The sequence below is a fragment of the Spermophilus citellus genome, assembly GCF_964194105.1.
Source record: "Spermophilus citellus genome assembly, chromosome: 3".
Taxonomy (NCBI): domain Eukaryota; kingdom Metazoa; phylum Chordata; class Mammalia; order Rodentia; family Sciuridae; genus Spermophilus; species Spermophilus citellus.
In genome coordinates, this window is record NC_138184.1 from 192,188,148 (window position 1) to 192,209,947 (window position 21,800).

Consider the following 21,800-nt stretch of genomic DNA (forward strand, 5'->3'; position numbering starts at 1 on the left):
TATTTCCAGAATAAAAAGCATACAAGGTATTATGCTTAACATTTAGAATGTCCCCCATGTGTCAGGCAACACAGCAATTTTCAGTGGTAAAAGATTGGATCATGAGGGTCTGACCTATCAGAGGATTAATAATTTCAGTGGATGTACTAGAAAGTGGTTTTTTTAAAAAAAAAAAAAAAAAAGATAGGCAGATGGGGCATGGCTGGAGAAAGTACGCCAAGGGGGGTGGGGAGCATGTCCTTGGGGACCCTATCTGTTCTAGTCCTGGCCCCCTTCTGGCTGTCAGTCTGTCTCCCCCCCCCCCCACTCCGCCACCCATGCCAGGAGCTGAGCAACTTTCTTTGCCATGCCCTTCTGCCATGATACCTTGTAGAAGGCCAGAGAAGCTCTGACACCATAAGCCCAACTAAATCTTTTCTCTTCTAAGGTGTTCTTGTCAGGAATTTTGGTCATGGAGATGAAAAGATGACTAATGTATAGAGGTTGAATATTTGCCTCTAAAACTAAAAATCATCGTTCTAGTGTTATCTTAGAGTTTTCACACAAAATTTTGATATGAGAATTTCAGAGTATAGGTACAACTGCCAAGTATAATGCAGGATTTCATGAAAATGGAGCAAATATTCCAAAATATGGACATAAGACATCACTCATTTATGTTTTGGTCAAATACCATATCAAGAGACCACCCTTACCTCTCTCCAAAAACTCCACTACTTTTAAATTAGTGAATCACTATTGATTTGGTGGTGGCCCTAAACATTTTCAGTGGGTCATGTGACACAAAATTTTATCTATTCTCACTATTTTCCCTGACAGAAATGCTTTCTCATTTGCTTTCTGTTAAAATTCATTTCTAGGAAAATGATAGAAACTCTTGCTATCATTAGAAGTAGAATTTCTTTGTATTTCAGGAATCAAGGGACCAAGAGAAGAACAGAGGTTTTCTTAGAGTTGCTGAAATTGTCCCACATTTACTTGTAAAGCCAGTGCTAGAATCACCTATTTAAACTTTCCCTTGTTCATATTTCTGCATATAAAATTAAACTGCATTCTGTTTGGTTTCTATTCTTAAATTTACAAATGTCAGTGGACACGATATGTTTTTTCTCCTAATTCCTCCACATACCAGGGTTGCTTCACACACACACACACACAGCAAAAGCAATGATTTCTTAAAGCTAAATGCAGGAGTTTTAATTTTAAAAAAAATGATTGTATGTTATTTAGCACTTCAAAAGGCCCAAGGGTCATGAATATCAAAGTGTGCTAGAATATTATAATTTGAAAAATGATAATAAATTTTCTTCTTGAAGATGGATACTGAATCAGTCTGACTTAGAAGCAAAGTAGATTTATGTATGTTTTTCCTCCTAGCACTGGTGTTTATCCTGCAAGAATATGGGTCCGGGGAGAAAAAAATAAAATAAGATAAAAAACATCAAAATAGGATTCTGGGCTGGAAATCAAAAATCAAAAGTTATTGAGTACTTATTTTATTAGATACTATTGTGAAAAACAAAAATAAAAGCTTGAGTTCTCTGGATTTGAAGACAGCCTCACTGTATTTTACTTTAATTTTATTTGAGCCTTTGATGGAACAGAAAACCCTATAACTTCAAAAGCTCTTTACTCCACTTTGACAGTACTAAAGTAGGTAGCTTCTCTGTGTTCTATATTTTTTTCTGTATTTATTTGCTCTCTGAGTCCTTCCTCATATGATCAATAATAAATCATCTTCACCCCCATTATTGTTTCCATGATGACACCTGGAGTCTTACCAGGGAAAAGGAGCAGAAGGTCATGGAGAAAGGAAAGAGTGAGAAGGAGTAGGACCACGTGTCCGACTCACTGTAACCCACTCTCCCTGGTACTTAGCTTCAGTCCTCACTCTGCCATTCTGTTGCGCATGGTCTCCACTTGTGAGCCTCCTGTCTCAGCCTCTCAAGTCACTCAGATTACAGGCATCCACCACTGTTCCTAGTTATGTTTTTAATATTCTTTGGCTCTTAAACAGAGGGTAAAAAAAAATTCTCTTTAGCAGGGATAAAAGCATCCATGACCCATGGGTATTCACAGAACCTTCCCTAAAGCCTTCCCTTGCTTCTCCACCCAGCTTTCTAAAGGAGACTTCAAGCTGGCTAATAGCCCTGGTCCTTGTTCTAGCACCTTGGGAGAGTGGATGGGGGGAAAAGTGGAGGATACAGATTAGATTGCTAGAATTTTAATTAAATAGGGAATTTTGGGCTAGAGACAAAAGACACAGAGCAAGAGGAAAACAGACTAAGGAAGATAGAGGTGCTGAAGTGGGCAGGTTGATGAAAAGCTTTAAGAAATGTCATAACCTGTGTTGCTGTTGGGTGTACTTCCAATTGACCTTGCTGTTTGTTCACTGTGTGAGCTTAGGCTAGTTATTTAACTTGCCTGAACCTCAGTTACGTCATCTCTAATATGGGATATTGGCCTCTACCAAATATCAGTAGAAAAGATATGTTTTCTGTCCTAATTCCTAATTTCTGTACAGGTCCTAGTACATAGCAAATACTATGCAATAGTTTATCACATTGAATAGAGAAACAGAGAGAGATAGTAAAGAAAAGTATTGAGAATGAGAATTGAGAAAAATGTTAAAATGCATTTTGAATATCTAGTCTTCCACAAAGGATATTGGGGAGGGAGATGGGTTAAAACCCATTTCTTGAATGGAATGCTTTGCCAAGATCAAATCATACTCAAGTCCTATTCATTACAATTTCTCTGACCTTTAAATATGATCTTGATTAAATCCCAGGCTTATGAAAACAAAAACTAGTGTAGTGACAAATAGAACTGGAAGCACTCTATTAAGTCAGAGGGAAGGAGTAAGAAAATAAAGATCAAGGGTTAAAGGATTTTCTACTAATCACTGAACTTGTTTCCCTCTTCTTACTGCAGATAAAACATCATTGAACAACATCAAGTATATGAATTCCAAGCCTATATGTTAAGAATTGAAATATTTCATTCAGAAAAAGATGAAGATGACTCAAAGTTTATTTGATTATCTTTGAGAAGATCAAAGAAACTAATAGCATATACAATGATCTGACTCGTCAATGTTAGAGAAAAGCAAAAAATGACATTCAGTTAACCTACAATTGACTTTGAAATTTGATTCAGTATGTATGCATTAAGATGATATATTGGATATTCTGGTCATTTGTAATATTTAGTTAACTGAATATTTTTCCATTCTTGTGACTGTCTCTATATCATCAGGGGTCAGTCATCATAATAGATGTCACTTGATGTCTCTCATATATACAGTGTTTCATGCAGAATAGGGGATTCTCAGGATTGTTGAAGGAACTGGGGATTAGAATGGGGAGGTAGAGTCAGAAAAGCAGCCGCCAATGTTTGAAGAGGCTCACACTGAAGGTTCCAGCCTAGAGCACCAAACAGTTACCTTTCAGAAACTTTCTTGGACCTGCTGCAATACTTTAAAATCTTTAAAACCTAACACCAGCTCTCTTGGGCAAAGTAGATCATTCTCAAAAATGTGCTAGGAAGCCACTCTGAATCTTCCACCTATCCATTCACTTGGTGTAGCACACCTGTGCAAAAATGGTGGTTTCCTCTTCATCTCCATCTATAACTCTCCAGTAATTTCTTCTTATTGGCAAACTCTAACCTAGAGGAACGCAGAGAAGGGGATCATGGGAAGAATTATGCTTTTTATACTCAGAAAGAAATGGAGTGGTGCTGTGGACCAGCAGTGATCCCACACAAGACATGCTGAGAATTCTTCATCTCCTTGTTTTTTACTATATTCCAGAGGTCAAAGCCACCACTTTTCATTGGTAAAAATATCATGTTTAATTTTGTTTGTTTTTTTCCACTCCAGTCTTTTATTGTTCTGACCTATATGCCATTCCCAGGCAAGGGTAGAAGAAATAAAATTTTTTGGTTTTAAAATATTTACTTTCATTGTGTTTATGTGTGAAAAGAACCCCACATGGGTGTGGTATGAATACCGTAAGTGCTATGGTTTGGACAAGTGCCCGGCAAAGGTCCAGGTGCTAAAAAGTTTGGCACTCAACTTGGAGCTGTCAGGAAGTGGTGAAAACTTTAAAAGGCTGGGCCTGGTGGGAAGTCCTTGGGTGTTTGGGGTACACTCTCAAAGGGAATAATGGAACCTTGACCCCTTTCTCTTCCTCTCTTTCACTTTCTGGTCATGAGAGGAGCAGTTTTGTTGTGTCACACACTTCCATCATGATGGGCCACAGGCCCAGAGCAACAGGGTAACAGATCATGGATGGAAACTTCCAAAACCCTGAGCCCAAATAAACGTTTGCTCAAGTCTATTAATCTCAAGTATTTGTTATAGTGACAGAAAGTTGAAAAGCAATTATTCATTTCAGTGTAGGAGTGGAGAGAGATGATCACAATACCAAATCCTACAAATAGCAAAAGAAAATTTTCAAAGCAGCCTCAGCAATTTAGCAAAGTTGTAAGCAATCTAGTGAGAACTTGTCTCTAAATTAAAAAAAAAAAGTGGGGGGGGGGGAGGGTGGGAATGTGGCTCAGTGGTTAAACACCCTTGGGTTCAATTCCTGGTGTAAAAACAAAAAACAAATTTGTAGTGGTGCTTAAGAAAAGCAAAATTACATCCCATAAATTGCTGAGAAGCAGCAAATGTCAACAGGGAATATACATATAATTGAAACTTGCTTCAGAGAAACAAGTAATTGCCAGTTAGTGAGGATTATATATCCTCCTTTTCTTGACTATTTCATATTTGAACTCAACCTTTTCAAAAAATATTTTAACCAAAACCATTTTAAATTATGTAAATTTATAAAATTCATTTTTTTTCTTTTAAACAGACTGAAAATTCCTAAGCCATATGTAAACTATAAGATAAAGTAAGACATGATTAAAATAAAATTACAACTAACTTTGCAAATGATCTTTTAAGGAATAGCATTCAGGGTCAAAATTAAATAGATTTTAATTTATCATTTTATTTTTGTTGAAAGGTAGTTTTAAAGGATTCCTAAAGATAATATAAAATGTTTCATGATATTTTATTTTATGTTACCACAAATTCAGAAATACAAATTCAAAATAAGCATTCAAAACTTGATGTATATTTAAATTTAAAAGATCTTCTAGAAAATATGAGTATAACAGAGGAAAAATGCTGTTGTCAATAAAAATTAATAATATTTTAAAGTTAATTATTGGAAGTGAAATCACAGCTATGAAAGTGGTTATAATTTGGGGGGGGGGGGTTGGCACTGGAGATTGAACTCAGGGGCACTCAACTACTGAGCCACATCCCAGCCTTATTTTGTATTTTATTTAGAGACAGGGTCTCACTGAGTTGCTTAGTGCCTCACCATTGCTGAGGCTGGCTTTGAACTTGCCATCCTCCTGCCTCAGCCTCCTGTGCTGCTGGGATTATAGGATAATTTTTACATTAAAATCTATGCCAACTTTTCTCAGTATGCAACATGGTAATTCCATCAGGACTCTTACTAAATTGATTTTTCATGTAATCTTTTATGACTAAAAAAGTGTAATTGTTCCAAGGTATATTCTGAAGTACCTAAACTAATACATTAATTTTTTTCATAAACACATCCTAGATTCACACCAAGAATCCCAAGGTAAAATTAAAATATTAACCTATAGACTATCCATCTTATAATATGTTTAATGGACCTGTATATGTTAATAGTGAAGAAATGATACAGCTTTTTAAGTTTTATATAAAAACAACTTTTATGAATGTCAGTGTCTCAAGGAAATGAAAATAATGTTTTAAAAATACAACATAAGTTTAGAAATGCAAGTAATTTGAATTATTTTTGTTTATTTCTTGGTGATATTTTTTCCATCGATTAACTTAAAAGTATTTCATTTAAAAGCTAGAAAATACTTTGAAGATAATGAGTGTTTAAGGAGTTGGGCAAAAGTTCTTTAAAATTTGTAATTTTCAAGGATTTATTTGCAAATCATTTTCCAAAAGGAATTCAAATCATAGACCTTTTTTCACTTCTTTGTGTTTTTCCATATTAACATGAAACAAAAGGTTTGCATTATCAACTATTCCTAAACTTCTTTTGACCTGCATAAGGAACATCATTTCTCTAAACTTCAGAATATGCCTATTCTGAAATATCAAAATATCATTATTCTTTTTGATTGTATTATAAATTTATCATAATTTTCATATTCACAAATTATAAAACTTATTGTACCTGTAACATACAAAATAAAATTTTAAATTTCAGATTAAAACTATTTGTGGACATTTGGGACTCACATAGATACATGGTATATAATATAACGAATTCAAAAAGCACCATTATAATTTATGTAATTGGTATTTATGTGCTAAAGTTCAAATCATGCATGTTGATATTAATTAATATGACATTCTGCCTTTTATGTCACTTAGTAATTTGTTTATTCCTCATGATAAACCTGCCAATTACTTCTTTTTTATGACATCCCATATCTCTTGAATAGATTGCTCGTGGGATTTAAGCATCTTTTCTGTGTTGACTATATTCTTTTCAAGTTGATAAACCTTGTCTTCGTTATCTGATGTTCTGACTTCTACTTGATCAAGTCTATTTGTAATATTCTCGTTTGAGTTTTTAATTTGGTTAATAGTTTTCTGTAATTCTAGGATTATTGTTTGATTTTTTTTTAAAGATCTCTATCTCCTGGTAGAGCTCGCTCTTTGCCATTTGAATTTGTTTGTTTAATTCATTTTCAAAATATATTTTTATTTCTTGGACTTGCTGTCTCATGTCTTCTCTAATATTCCTTTCCATTCGAGTTAGGTATGCCTTGAGTTCTTTCCCTATACCTGTTTCTGAAGTTTCTATTTCCTCCTGTAGAATTGAGTAGTCTTGCATTGTTTGTAATCCTTTTTTCCCTTGTTTTCTCATGTTGTCCACGTTACTTTCCAGCTCTTTTTGATTGTCGTGTTTCTGCTCTCCTCTATAGATTTGTTTTGTTTCTGTATTACTCTGATGTCTCTCCTTTGTGTTGTTGAAGTATGACTGCTAACGTGGATTCCGCTGGGAAGGAATTCCGACGTTCGAGCTCCAGTGACGACACTACTCTGCTATGACGGGCCCCAGTCTCCTTGCCGGGGTGCCCTAATGGGGGGGTGTGACTGGACTGTCTCTGTGTGGTTTCAGCTCCCGGTCGTGGCAGGCGGGTAGACTCCAGCGGCCCAGTATCACAGGCCGCGGGCAGGTGATCCGTCACCAGCGGGAGGGCGTTCTCCTACCGCCCAGTTACGCGGGCAGTGGGTGAACTGTCGCTGGTGGGCCTGCAGTTTACCGCTGCCCAGTCGCGAGGGCCTTGCCTCTAGGCTCCTGGTTTCTCCTGCTAGCCTTGGTTTCTCCTGCTAGACCAGATTTCCCCTCAGTGATGATTCTCGGCAGTTCAAACTGTACTCTGTGCCTGTTTTGTTGTTGCAATCTGTCGGAGAGTGGCGGTGGATACTTCAGCTCTCCAAGATGGTGGCCGCTGGTTACCTTAGTGGAGTGTCCCTTGTGGGGGGTGGGGCTGTACCGCTTCCGTCCCCGTCAGCAATCCCGAACTCAGCCCGGGGGTCAGTGCGGGCTTGGGCTTGGCTGGTGGGATACCACCGTGTCGCAGCCACTTAATTCCCTGCTGACTAGTTAACCCCTTCTCTGGGGCGCCACGCCTTCTGTAGCCTCGGGGCAGGCCGCGCGTATCAGACAGCCTGGATCTCCGGGGTCACACCGTTGGCTTTTGGGATCCCCGGCACTTTATGGTTTTGATTTTTTCTGCTTGCCCCTCCCCCAGCGCTGGCTAGACAGGTTTTGTTTTGGCCGCTGATGGGAGGGGGGGTTGGGGGTCAGGTGCCTCTAGCTCTCCTTTAGTCTTTATGCAGGCTCACTCTGATAGTCCCTCCCCCTGAAAGTCTAGGAGAGATTTTATGCGAAATCCCCCTATGTATGGGGGCTGAGCTGGGTGACACACACCTGTTTATTGTTGCAATCTGTCGGAGAGTGGCGGTGGATACTTCAGCTCTCCAAGATGGTGGCCGCTGGTTACCTTAGTGGAGTGTCCCTTGTGGGGCTGCCAATTACTTCTAAAATGAGAATCTCCAGGTACAATTAAAATATCAATCAGTAGACTATCCATTTTATAATATGTTTAATGTATATGTTAACAGTAAAGAGGAGGTATGGCATGTCGGTTTTATATGAGAACACACCTTATTAAGGCTAATTAACCTTATTAATGACTCAAGTGAATGAGGAGTCCTAAATGAAGAGTCCTAAATGTTAACCCTAACCCTAACCCTAACAATAATTTAGGTAGGAGGAAACACAGAAAATGCATAAAATCTAAAAGAAGAAACACTGTACTATTATAAACTACAAAGAAGAAGTCTGTAGAAGTCAGAATTGCAGGGTTCTATTCTTTTTTAAAGAAAAAAAAGTAGAGTCATCATTTGTTCATAGAAAGCAAAGTAGGAAATCTGAGTGGATATATTCATTGTTATGTACTAGGTACTGCATAGCACAACATTTGATATTTTTACCTTCACCATTTGTAAATGGTACTAGAAATATCAATTCTTGTTTTCACGGGGAAAAACTCACTCTGACAAAGTCTTCAAAACTGCATAAACTTAAAGAGATTTTCTGTTTTAAATATGGGAAACTCCCAGTATGTCACGGTTTCCAGAGCTTGGCTGTTGTGATATTGAAACTAACTAAGGTGAACAATTAGGCCAGAATGAGTCCCTAGTCTTAAGAAACTACAATAATTTTAGCCAGAGATTTTCTTATCTGATAAAGTAGATTAAATATTTGTGAACAGTGGTAAAATAGATTTGTGCTGATATTAACATTGAATAAATAATAAACTGATAAAATGTGTTCCCAAATGACTCATTTTTTATGAAATCCTTTCACCCCAGAAAACAGGCTGCAAAAACTGGCCTTGTTGACTAAACTTATCAGGTTTTTCTCCCTGTTTTCAATTTACCTCTCAAGGACCTCTTCACAGAATCCTTTAAAACTCTTTCCTGAGGTTGAAAACTCTGGTCAGCATCCTCCACACTCTTATTCCTCTAATCAATCATGTTCACAATAACCTGGATTGATCTAGAGCTTGCTTCATATGAGTGTGTTGGATTGCTATCTACCCATGGTGTAAAGAGTGGGAAACTGCCCTCAGTTTGCCTCATTTTCTCTCTCTCTCTCTCTGAAGAGTCTCACTTCAGTGGAAACTGTGTCCCTTCTTTCAGGCAGCAGTCATCAGGTTGAGCATTTGTTCAGTTCAGCTCAATGAGAATGGTGGTTGATCAAAATGTCTTGACAATCCAGGTAGGAAGTGAGGCTGAGTTGAAAGGAAACCTGGGGGGCTGGGGATGTGGCTCAAGCGGTAGTGCGCTCGCCTGGCATGCGTGCGCCCAGGGTTCGATCCTCAGCACCACATACCAACAAAGATGTTGTGTCCGCCGAGAACTAAAAATAAATATTAAAAAAAATTCTCTCTCTCTCTCTCTCTCTCTCTCTCTCTCTCTCTCTCTCTCTCTCTCCTCTCTCACTCTCTCTTAAAAAAAAAAAAAAAAAAAAAGAAAGGAAACCTGGAAGCACTCAGAACAGGAGACCCTAGACCCACTGTGTCCTGTTTCTGGAGCTGCATGAATTGTCTCTTGGCTTCTCTGTAAATCTTTAATTCTCTTTGCCCATTACTGCCTTTTATTGGTTTTCTTCAGGATCCAACATGACTACCAGATCTGCGGTCTTTCAGCTCTGGAAACTACCACCAATTAGCTAGAAGACATGTGATTCACTTCAAAAGTCTTAAGCAAGAAAAAAAAAATCTCAGAGGGTAATGACCAGTCAGTGAATCAAGTTGGTTTGAGCCAGGAACTATCCCAAAGCAATTGGTCATGATGAGGACAGCAAAACAATATGGTGAATGGAGCTGTTTATTAGAGAATGGGGAAGTTCATGTCTTCAGCTGGACATGGGTCTGTTTTAAATACAGGAGACTCCCAGTATGTCATGGTTTCCAGAGCTTGGCTGTTGTGATGTTGAAACTAACTAAGGTGAACAACTAGGCCAGAATGAGTCCCTAGTCTTAAGAAGCTACAATGATTTTAGCCAGACCCTGATTGTCAGTGAGATGGGATTTTTTTGTTTTTAGTTTATTTCTATAAAGCAGGTTAACTAAAAATTGTGTGAACAAGTACATCTGTCAAAAGATACTGTTAGATATGAGGACACCTCTGCTCAGCATGTAATATGCTCAGCATATTTAGTCATTCAATAACACACTATGAGAGGGTTTGAGGGTGTAGCTTAGCCACAGAGTGCTTGTCTAGCATGTCCAAAGTCCTGGGTTTGATCACCAGCATAACAAAAAGTGAAAAAGAAAACAGAGAATAATAAGTGTCTTCTTGATTGGAAATAGGCCAATTATATGTTTTTACTTAGAGGAAAGATATTAGGCTAATTAGAGGAAAGAAAGCGAAGTATACTGAGCTTGATGCCAGGGATTTTAACGATATTAATCATTTAGACTTCCTAAAAATTTTGAAGCAAATATATTCCCATTTTGTAGATGAAGGCACCAAAAGCTAGATAAGTCAATTGCTTAATATTCTACTACTTACATATTACACTTATTGTATTTGAAAGTTTGTCTGTCTGACCACAGAGGGCTTTTTTCCCCAACTGCAGAGTATAATCTTTTAAAACTCACAAACAAAACCAATAATTTTAATGGCTCAAGACCATTTAATATTTTCTCAAAACAGCCTCCTGAATATCTCATTTATCCTTCCAATCCACATTATGGTTCTATTTTTTTTTTGGGGGGGGACCATGTATGTTAAAATAAGCGAATTTAACCTATTGGGAAAAACTGTTTTAAAAGAAGCACACCTCAAAAAGAATCCTTGAATCAGTAGCCTTATTTATTTTAGCTGTGGATGTTCCAGCATTCATAGGGAGAGGTGTGACTCAGAGCACAATCCATAAAGAGGACCAGACGCCTGAGAGTGGCAGAGTCCACTGGACTGTGGCTTGAGTCAAATACACAGGGTTTCAGTTTGACTCCAAATTCTGGCTCTCCCTCTCCCCAGATATTGACTTACACACAGAGCTTCCCCTTCCTGTACACTTGACTTCCTTCCTTTGTAAAAAGACAGATAAATAATATTTATTTCATAGGGTCACTGGGTATGTTTAAATTTAAAATGAGAGTTTTATAAATATTTTTTCCACAAAGGCTGCTATCTAACAAATGTCCAACATATTTGGGGTTTATCATGATTTTTTTGTTCATTTATTTGCTAAAAATTCTACATGTAAACATTTTATTTGGCTTTAGGTTTTTCAATGATTACTGAGTTAAAGAATTTACTTTTTAAAAGCCCCAGTTACCTGATTAAATAATATGAATTAAATATATGATAAAATCAGAGACCATAAATTTTAAATGAACTCTAGTACAGTTAATAAGAATTAGACTAAAAAGACTGAAAGCAGCTAAGACAAAAAGAGTAAAATTTGAGTCAGACACAGTGGTACATGCCTTTAATCCCAGTTATGGGGTGGAGGTGGTAAGAATTACAGGTTCAAATCCAGCCTCTGCAATTTAGCAAGACCCTGTCTCAGAGTAAAAAAAAATGAAAAGGGCTGGGAAAGTGTGTCTGTGCTTAAAGGTCTCTGGGTTCAAACTCTGGTATGGGGGCAGGAGGGAGATGAAAATTTGAGACTGAATGAGCTCTAAGTAGTTTAAAAGGATTCAATTGACTATTTCTCATGGCTGCCCTGAAAAGTTCTTCAGCACCCCAGTTTGTGAGAGCCATATGATCTTAGCGCCCTAGGCACTCTTGTCTTCAGGTATCTCTCCTCCATTCAAAAATATTAAAAATTAGAGTGGGGCATGTAGCTCAGTGATAGAATGCACAGTTAGCATTCAGGAGGCCCTGGGTTCAATCCCCAGGACCAAAAATAAATAAACAAAATTTAAATTGTATTTGGGTTGATATAAAGATGAATACATTAATATTATGTTAAAACATTTAAGCTGGGTATGGTAGAACATACCTGTAATTCCAACAACTCAGGAGGAAAGCTAAGGCAAGAGGATCACAAGTTCAAGGACAACTTAGCAAGTCCGTATCTCAAGATAAAATATTTTTTAAAAGGGCTGGTGGACATATAGTTCAGTGGTAGATCCTCTGCCCCAAGTTCAATCCCCTGTATAAAAAATAAAATAAAATTTAATTTTTTTTCTTTTAACCTAAGAATATTTTTTTTCCTCTGATTATTAAAAACAAACAAAAAAAATGAAAACATCCTTGTGGGCTTTGAGGACCATAGTTGTTGTGCTCCCTGACTAATCAAGAAGGAGCCCCACCTGCAAGACTGTGGTAGTCTTATGCAAACAAATTCACATACTGTAGTTCTCTTTAAAGGACCACTGCATGTGCTTTGAGAGAAAGCAAAAGGGAGGGCAAACTAGATGACATTTCAAATAATTTTTTATTGAAATGACAGCCATCTCCATCATTCTTGAAGTTATTTCAACCTCCATTTTAATGTTTTGTAAAATTTTCCACGGGCAGATGAAATTTGCAGATTTTGCCTGAAGATGGTGCTACATACTCAGTTCCCAGGCAACACACTGTGAATGCAAAAACAACGACCACTTTGATAAGAAAGCATATAAACATTTAATGCAAACATGACATTTTCAACGATAAAATTCTTCATTAACATGATATAGGCTTTTCCTATGAGCCTAGACATCTTCATTACACCTGATTATACAATAATTATAGCCAATTGCCTGAGTGCAGTTAACAATTCCCATTGTGCTAGTAAGGGATATTACTTTCATTTCGAGATTTGGTGATTTACTGAATCTGTCTGAGATTAAAATTTTTTGAATAGTATTAGGTTACCCTCAAAACATTTTGTCCTGTATACCCTGAACTTGGAAAAGTTAGACAATTAAAATAAACAATACTTTCAGGTATCTTAAGTTTATACTATTTTCATGCTACTATTTTGTCATTGATAAATAATCATGCCATATATGATCATATGTATCATTGACAGAAAAATCTATGTAAGGGATGATACTTTCCTAATGTCCTCATTTCTGTGCACCACAATTTTGTCTAAAGTAAGTAGGTTTCTCCTGCTATCAGTATAAGTAGCTTAAAAAATAAGATTTTAGGGCTGGCCTCAGTGGCAGAGCACTTGCCTTGCATGTATGAGGCACTGGGTTCGATCCTCAGCAACACATAAAAGTAAATAAATAAAGTAAAGGTATTGTGTCCATCACAACTAAAAATAAATAAATAAAAAGAAATAATATTTTAAAAGACACACATGTTATGGTAAGAATTATCCTAATTTATTACCCACACTTTATGCATGTGTGTGTGTATGTGTGTGTGTGTGTCTTAGGGACTGAATCCAGGCCCTTACATGTACTAGGCCAGTGCTCTACCACTGAGCTATACTGCAGCCCTTGTTTTCCAATTCAATAGATAAATTATAGATAGATGAGATAAGATGTTGCTGGGCATGGTGGCACATGTCTGTAATTCCAGTAACTTGAGAGGCTGAAGCAGGAGGATTATCAAGTTCAAGACCAGCCCCAGCAACTTATCGAGATCCTGTCTCAAAAAATAAAAAGTTTTGAGGATATAGCTCAGTGGTAAAATGTCCCTGGGTTCATTCGACCACTGGTATTTTTTTTTTTTTAAGGTGTACATAGAGTTGATTCTGGTGTGATGTCAAACTCCAATCTTCCTTACCAAGCAATTACTGATAACCTTTGTCTACTGTGGTCAGGAGATACTGTTATAAACTAGTTTGGTTTCTTCCTCTAGAATCTCAGATAATCCTCTGCTTTTTCTTCACTGTTTTTGTTTAGTGTTGTCTGTGCTGAGACGTTCCTTTCTCTGGTGAGGGCTTTGATTAATCAAAGGAAATTATTAGCATTTAAATTCTTGGAGGTTTGCTTATTCTGAAGCCTGAAGCCATGTCATTAGGTGCCAAGAACCACAGATTAATTAGGAAGATTTTGACATCAACTTCTGTATTAAGAGAGTTAACAGAGAAGCCTACAGAATACTTTATTCCCTGATCTGACTGCTCTTTGCTACGTCAACATTCTCTGACTTTTTCTGAGAACTCTGAGAGTGGACCAGAATTTTATTTTATTTTTTCCAAATCCATTCTTGTGATAATAGTAAATCCTTTCTTTAGATTTTTCCTGAAACCTACCTCCCCAATATCAGAATAAGCCATTTCCAGTATAATGCCAAATTCATACCCCTCCTGCAACATAACAGATTAAATAAAATGAACATTACAGATGACAGTCTTCCCATTTCATTTCAGTGTGAATGGTCGACATAAACTTGAAGACAACTGTCTCAATCCAGGAAAAAACATGTAAAAGCTGAGACAGAGGTTGGTGGAAAATGTGAACTCTTTCACAGACAGAACTACTTAGTGAATCACAGGCAAATATTTTTATTTGTGGAGGGGTTGTGGGGAGCTTTCATTTTCTTTTTCTCTCCATAAAAAATAACTGATAACTGTAGGAAATAGAAATTTGCACTACCAGATCATAAACCCTACATTGCTCATTTTGAGGGTTGTCATTCAACTGCAGGCCTACTTCTATAGAGCAGCAGTGGGATTTTTCCAGAGCCATATGGTGAGCCAAGAAGAGCAAAGGACTAGAGAGGACAGGAGGCAGTTTACAGTTAGTGATAAAGTCCTGATGTACAATATATTCCAGAAGCTTCCAATTTTAGATTTGCATTAGAAAGAAATAGGATGCCAAGGAACACTTTGAAGTTTTATTTTTTTTCTCTTAAAATGAACAACACAGATTCTGAAACAATACCTGTTAGCAGCTGCTTAGATGAAATAATCTTGTAGCAACTGTTAAACCAAACAGTTAAGAGAAAAATTCTAATTGTTTTAAACACCATTATTGTTTTCCAAATGGGTAAATATTGAAGGTCCACTAAAATGCAAAAATTCATCTACTAACTGGCAGGCTCTGCCAGTCCCTTTCCTAAGCACCAGAAAGACAACTTGCAGGGGAGTTGTTGGGTTGACCCCCCTCAGAGGGTCCTAAAATGACAAGCATGCTTTAAATAAAAATGAATGACTACTCTGTAATTTCCGAGAGAACACTCATGCTGAAAACACACATGTGAGATTCTAACTAATTAGGCCCCAAGTTCTTCTTAAAAGCCACATTGCAATTAATTAAAGTGATTGCTACTCATTATTTTTTAAAAAAGTAAATTCTTTATTGTACATACAAAACTGTCAGTGAAAAATGAACATGCATAAACTACCACATTACAGATTTTATGCTAAAATAGATAAAATATTTATAAGATCAGCTGTCTTATTATGACGCTGTTCATTTCAGTTGAAATTGTCATAGCTAATATTTAACAATTATTGAATTAACAAATGAAAATTGAAAACAAGATTTGTAACCTCACATTGAGGACCAAATTTAATAAGACTTATCACAATCACTTTAAGAGCAATGCAATGAAATAGGACCTGTCAGTGAAAATTTTGAGACCTATGACCAACTAAGGGAGAAAATAAAAATTTTAAATACTTCTGATATATTAGTTATGCTTCTAATAATTTATCTTAATTAGAATAACAATTCCACTGCCAACAAGTATATTCAAGTTTCTAATACTAAAAAAATTAATAAATAATAAAATAAATATAATTATTATAGGTAATACATATTTATAACAATTAAAAATAAGTGATAAAATAGTTTATATAACCATCAAACAGAAAATCATTAAATTGTTACATATTCAGCCAGAGAATTTCTATACAGCCAATTAGACAGTGATTAATGAAGAAATATTCCTAAGAGCATATAAAAGATAAAGATGTACAAAGCATATTAAAAAAAATTTCCCGACAATGACTATAGTACACCCTACTTTCAAAATACATACACTTGCACATGTAATTTTTCAATTTCACAGAAAACAACTAAAAAGATAGATATCAAACTTTTAAAATTGGTTACCTTGGGAAAGTGTGATTGGGAGATGAGGAGGTGATTTACTTTGTATATATTTTATTAATTAAAATTGTTATTTAATCTTTAATTAATTAATGTATTTATTAATTTTATTTTTTATTTTCTAGAATCTCCAATTAGACTCAAAACAATACAGCTTTCTGGGAAAACCAATTTGGAGACATTCAAATAAAATGTGTTGAAAAACAAAGAACTACTACATTCTTTTTTTAAGAGGGGCAAAAAATAAATTAATTTAAAAATTCATATGTGATTTGTATAAAATTTCAGTTATGATACTTACAATCATGCTCTTTTCAGAGAAAAAGATTTAGCAATCTCAATAGTACACATGTTTCAAATTTGGAAATGGTTGTATTTAAATTAATGGGAATGGTTTACAGTCCTTATAAGTTTTATAAGATTGAAATTAATTACTTGGAATTTTTACATGAAGCTACACTGAACAGGTAATCAGTCATAGGTTAACATTATTAGCTTAATTCATGTTTTCAAACTATATTTCTGATAATATCAGAAAAGGGTACAGGTAGGAGAGAGGTACAGAACTAACTATCAAAATGATAAAAACCAAGTTGTTTCATTTGAAGTAGTTTTAATATTTACAGGTCACATTTATGACAAATAGTTATATTGGTAGTAGAATAATTTAAATAGTGAGCCTACATTTACATAAATTTATGGGTTCAAATACACCACAAAATAATGTTTTCTATTGAAAAGGTTGAAAAGTGTCTTTTACATGAAATATTTGAAACCTTTAAAGAGTGAATCAATGATACTTCAAAATGAATTAACAAATTTTCATTTTAAAAATATTTAGGATTAAAATGACTATTCAGTTTACACAGATGGTATAGGTATGCAGGGATAAAAGAACCTGCCCACGATTCATAAATCAGGTGAAATACATTGGTTAATTTTCAGTAAAAACTGGAATTATCTGAGTCAATCTTACATAGGTAAAGTTGGTTTTGTTTCAGCTGGATCCAGTTGTGCATGCCTGCCTGTAGTTCCAGCTGCTCAGGAGGCTGAGGGAGGAGGATTGCAAATTTAAGGCAAGTCTGGGCAACTTAGCAAGACCCTGTCTCAAAAGTAAACATTTTTAAAAGTAATGGGGATGTAGTTCAGAGGTAGGGCAACACTGAGTTCAATTCTCAATATCACACACAAACACACACACATACACAAAAAAATGAAGAAGAAGGAGGAGGAGGAGGAGGAGGAGGAGGAGGAGGAGGAGGAGGAGGAGGAGGAGGAGGAGGAAGAGCAGGAGGAGGAGGAGGAGGAGGAGGAAGAAGAAGTTGTTTTGATTCTGAAGATAATAACTTTCCTTTTGAAATTAATATGTTATATTTTATACATACAAAGAAAACTATATTCCTGAAGTTGTAAAACATTAGAAAATGGATACTTACAATTTAATCAGCCAATTCAGAAACATACCAATGGCAACAAAATTATAATCTTATAATCTTGCTTCTCAACCTGCCCCACAAATGACTGTCCTGTATGTTGTGTTTATTCTCTATTCTAAGCAACTTCTAAAATGATTCTCAATGACCTGGGCTTTCTGGTATTCACACCTTTGTGTAATTTCCTTTCCTTGAAGGTGGACTGGACTTAGTAATTGATTTGTAACAAATACAATCCAATGGCAGTAGTGTTTTTTTTTTTTGTTTTGTTTTGTTTGTTTGTTTGTTTGTTTTTAAATAACTACAGGCAAGGGAACAACAGAAGGTCAAAGAGACCTTGCTTCTGAAGTTCTTCCAGTCTCCTTAAGCTCAAAGAATTCAGCATGCCAATATCCATATTTTGTGGGTATCATGTTCTGAGCATTCCTTTTTATTTTTTTATTTTGAGACAAGGTCTTGCTAAGTTGCCAATGTTGGCCTCAAACATGTTCTCCTCCTCCCTCAGTACGCTGAGTAACTAGGATCACAGGCATGTGCTCAGCCTTATAAATTCCTCTTAAATTCAATGTGTAGCTGAATTTCATGTTTAAATACTATAGGAGCAGAAAGGTATCATGCATTTCCTTGCCCATTTTATGTGTCACAGTTGACACTCCTGTGACATAACACAGGTTAACAAGAGCAAAGCATAACAAATTTATGAATCCATGTTTTATGTGACATATGACTTCAGAAATGAAAGCTCAAAGACCCAGGGAAAACTGTCCATTTTAAAGCAATGGTTCAGGGCTGGGGATGTGGCTCAAGCGGTAGCGCGCTCGCCTGGCATGCGTGCGGCCCGGGTTCGATCCTCAGCACCACATACAAACAAAGATGTTGTGTCCGCTGATAACTAAAAAAATAAATATTAAAAAAAATTCTCTCTCTCTCTCTCTCTCCTCTCTCACTCTCTCTTTAAAAAAAAAAATAAAGCAATGGTTCAGTGAAGAACGCGACAGACATGCAGCAATGTGAATAGGTAAAAGGGTTTGATCTAATGATAATAGACTGAGGGTAGAAACCCAGCAGGACTCCTGTTCTGATTCTCCCTGGCCTCCCTGGGTAGCATTCTCTCTTACTGGATAGGGACAGGACCCCTTAGAATACAGGTCTTTGAGAGAGAGGGAACTTTCTGGGTTCTATGACTTAACTTCAGAGAAGAAAAACTCTAGTTTCTATGACCTACTTTGAGGAAGAGGAACTCTTGATTCCTCTGAACCTCAGCGGGCAACAAGGGACAGGCAGAAAATGGGCAGGAAGACAAGAGAAAGAGAGACCTTGCTTCTGAGGTCCTTCCAACCTCCTTCAGTTCCAAGCACTCAAGCATGCCCACAAATATTCTTTGGGGCACTGTGATCTGAGCACTCTTTCAACTGAAAAATAATTAAAAGTACTATAGTTTTATATACTATGTATATTTTATCTTATTTCCACCATTTTGTTTTGTGTTATTTTTCTTACTTATCGCACTTTCTTTTCCTTTCCCGATTTCTGTTGGGTAGACTGATTCTTAGTTTATCTTTTCTGTCTAACTGACCGGGGCATAGTATATAGTATGTTTAAACTTTTTAATATTACTTTTGAAATTATCACAGTTGGCAAAATGTAAGTCAGTCTTTATCCTGTTTTCAAAAAATTTAAGACTCTGTCTACAGTTGGACTCCTGTCAAAGTTGTTCTAAGTTTTTGACTCCTGTCAAAGTTGTTCTACTGTTTTTGTAAACTGTTTTAATTTTATCCTGCTCTACATCAAATTAGAAATTATTAGTATCATTGCATAAATACTATGTTGGCTTAAATTTGGTTAAATGTTTACCAGTTTGCTCACCATTTTTTTTTTGCCTCGTGACCTTCTTTGTAAAATCACTTTTTTTCCTTAAGTACATCCATTTGAAAGCTCCTTTAGTGAAAGTTTTTTGATGGCAAACATTCTGTTTTTATAGTAAAATATCACCATGATTTTCTCATACAGCTTTGCTGATTACCTAGTACTACGTTTATAACTATATTTTATTTTTAAGCTTAATCTGGTGCTTTATAGTTTGATTTTGAGGTGTCTGGATGTGTATTTTTTTTATTTATAATGTGTAATATTTGTGTGCTTCCTATATGTACAGATTCATGTCAGACCTACTTATAGGTTTGCTATAAATATTAAGTTGGTTAAGAAACATTATGTACTACAAGGTGTGTTTACTATTATTATTGAATAATTATTATTTTTATTATCATCTAATATTGTTCCCACTTCCACTATTTGTAATTATTCCACTAGGATGTCCAAAATAAAACACTTACCCAGGTGTCTTGGTGCACGCCTATAATCTCAGGTACTCTGGAGCCCGAGGCAGGAGGATCATAAATTCAAGGTCAGCCTTGACAACTTAGCAAGAACTTGTCTCAAAAAAAAAAAAAAAAATCAAAAGGCAGGGGATGGGAATGTAATTCAGTCAAAGAGCACTTGCCTAGCATGTGCAAGGATCTGGGTTCAAAAAATAGAGAGAAAAAGATAGGGCCAGGATGAGGGAGGAAGGAAGAGAAAGAAAGAAAGAAAAAGAAAGATGAAAAAAAGAAAAGCAACGAAAGAAAGAAAGAAAGAAAAGGAAAGGAAGACAGACTTATCTATTTAAATGTTGAGCTCAAGTCACTAATCTTTCCTATTTTTCAAATCCTGTCCTTTTGTGCTACTGGGCAATTTCTTTAGATCTAGCTCCTAAATCACCAATTATCTTTTAAATTATGTCTACTCTGCTGTGAACACATCTGCACTTGTGGCTGGCCATTTGAATACACTGCCCACCCTCTGCCTGCCTCTGTGCCCTCTACATTGATCTTTACAGAGCCCCTCACCTGGGCTCCCTGATGGGGCCAGGACAACAGGAGTCAGGAGCAGTGAGACAGCAGGGTATTGAGTCTCTCCCCACGTTAGCAGAGCACTAGCATTTTAGTAGAGTTAACATTCTACTTCTATGTGAAGCTGGATTTATTCTTTGATATATGAAAGACACAAAGGATATTTTATCTCAAAGAAAACTGAATTGAATTCTGCAGAATCAGGACCAATTCCCAAATAAATGAGGAAACATAAATCATTCTTGCTTCACCTGAATATTACCATGCCCATCATCACTGGGTATTTTATATGAAATTGCTTCAAAAGTGTTAAAGATAAATAAACAAATCCCTTTCCAAACTAAATTAAAGGCAGAGCAATTCTCTTTAGATGTAGCACATCTGGTAACAGAATGGGTGTTGTTGAACGAAGATGGAGAAACTGATTACAAAAAGGAAAAAAAAATTGCTTAGAGATTGGCATAATGTGATCAAAAGCTTTCAGGAAAGGAAATAATACAGACAGATGAAAAGTGAATTTTTGAGCTTACATGCTTTTTTCCCTTCCTTACATAAAATATGGACGATCATCTTAAAAATACAGTGCAATTTCTTTACATAGTTTTACTATTTATTTGTATGCAATTACTAGAATATTAATAAGCACATAAGGTTGAAAATTGTGAATTAACACAATAAATTCAAGAAAGAAAACCAGAATGAAAAAAAAGAAAAATTTACGAAACTACATAATGTGAAGGAAAACTGCTACATTATCACATAATATCTGGGCCCCATGTACACTCTACAAACAGTCCCTGACCACCTAAATCCAGGTGAGAATAGTCCTGACTTATGTTCTGTTTCCATGCCAAGCTGAATAGAGTTAAAACAAGTGTACGGCATTTTTAGAGCTGCACTCAGCATTCCTGCCTTGAGTTAGCAGGAAAGCTTAGCCAACTCCCCAAGTCTGTCTGATGATCATCTCATTAATCCTAACCTGTCATAGTTTCCATAAGATCCTATCAAAAAACAAAATTACCAAAAAAAAAAAAATCAGTTCAAGACCTTACTCAGCTTTTATTTGTAATTCTAGAAAATAGAATGAGTGTTCCTGTGAGCTGAGCACAGGAGCTTGGCTTTTTGGACAGAAAAGGGCTGAGGAAAGCACACACAGGCAACAAAGCATGGATTGGTGATTTCTAAGTTCCTTGTAAACCTTAAAGCAGAGGGTACTTCTTCATCATGCCTGCTAAATAAAACTAGCCTGTTTGGGGATTTAGCTTCTCTGTCTCTCCCTCCTGATTCTTTGGAAAGACAGATAAACACCTTAGTTTTGTCTTGCTGGTATGGAGTTTCAGTATGGTAACTCCACTCTGGTTTGTTC

The 21,800-nt window shown here is 36.2% G+C and overlaps 1 protein-coding gene and 1 long non-coding RNA gene across 2 annotated transcripts in view; one reads left to right on the forward strand and one right to left on the reverse strand.

Moving 5' to 3' along the window:
* VWDE (von Willebrand factor D and EGF domains) overlaps window positions 1-3,832 on the forward strand; it is a 66,548-nt gene extending 62,716 nt beyond the window's left edge. Inside the window, exon 29 of the mRNA XM_081285119.1 lies at window positions 2,935-3,832. Coding sequence (XP_081141245.1) covers window positions 2,935-2,949 — 15 coding nt within the window. The 3' untranslated portion in view covers window positions 2,950-3,832. The remainder of the gene's footprint in view (window positions 1-2,934) is intronic.
* The window catches only part of LOC308643623, a 738,763-nt gene that overhangs the window by 486,924 nt on the left and 230,039 nt on the right, over window positions 1-21,800 (reverse strand). The window lies entirely within an intron of this gene.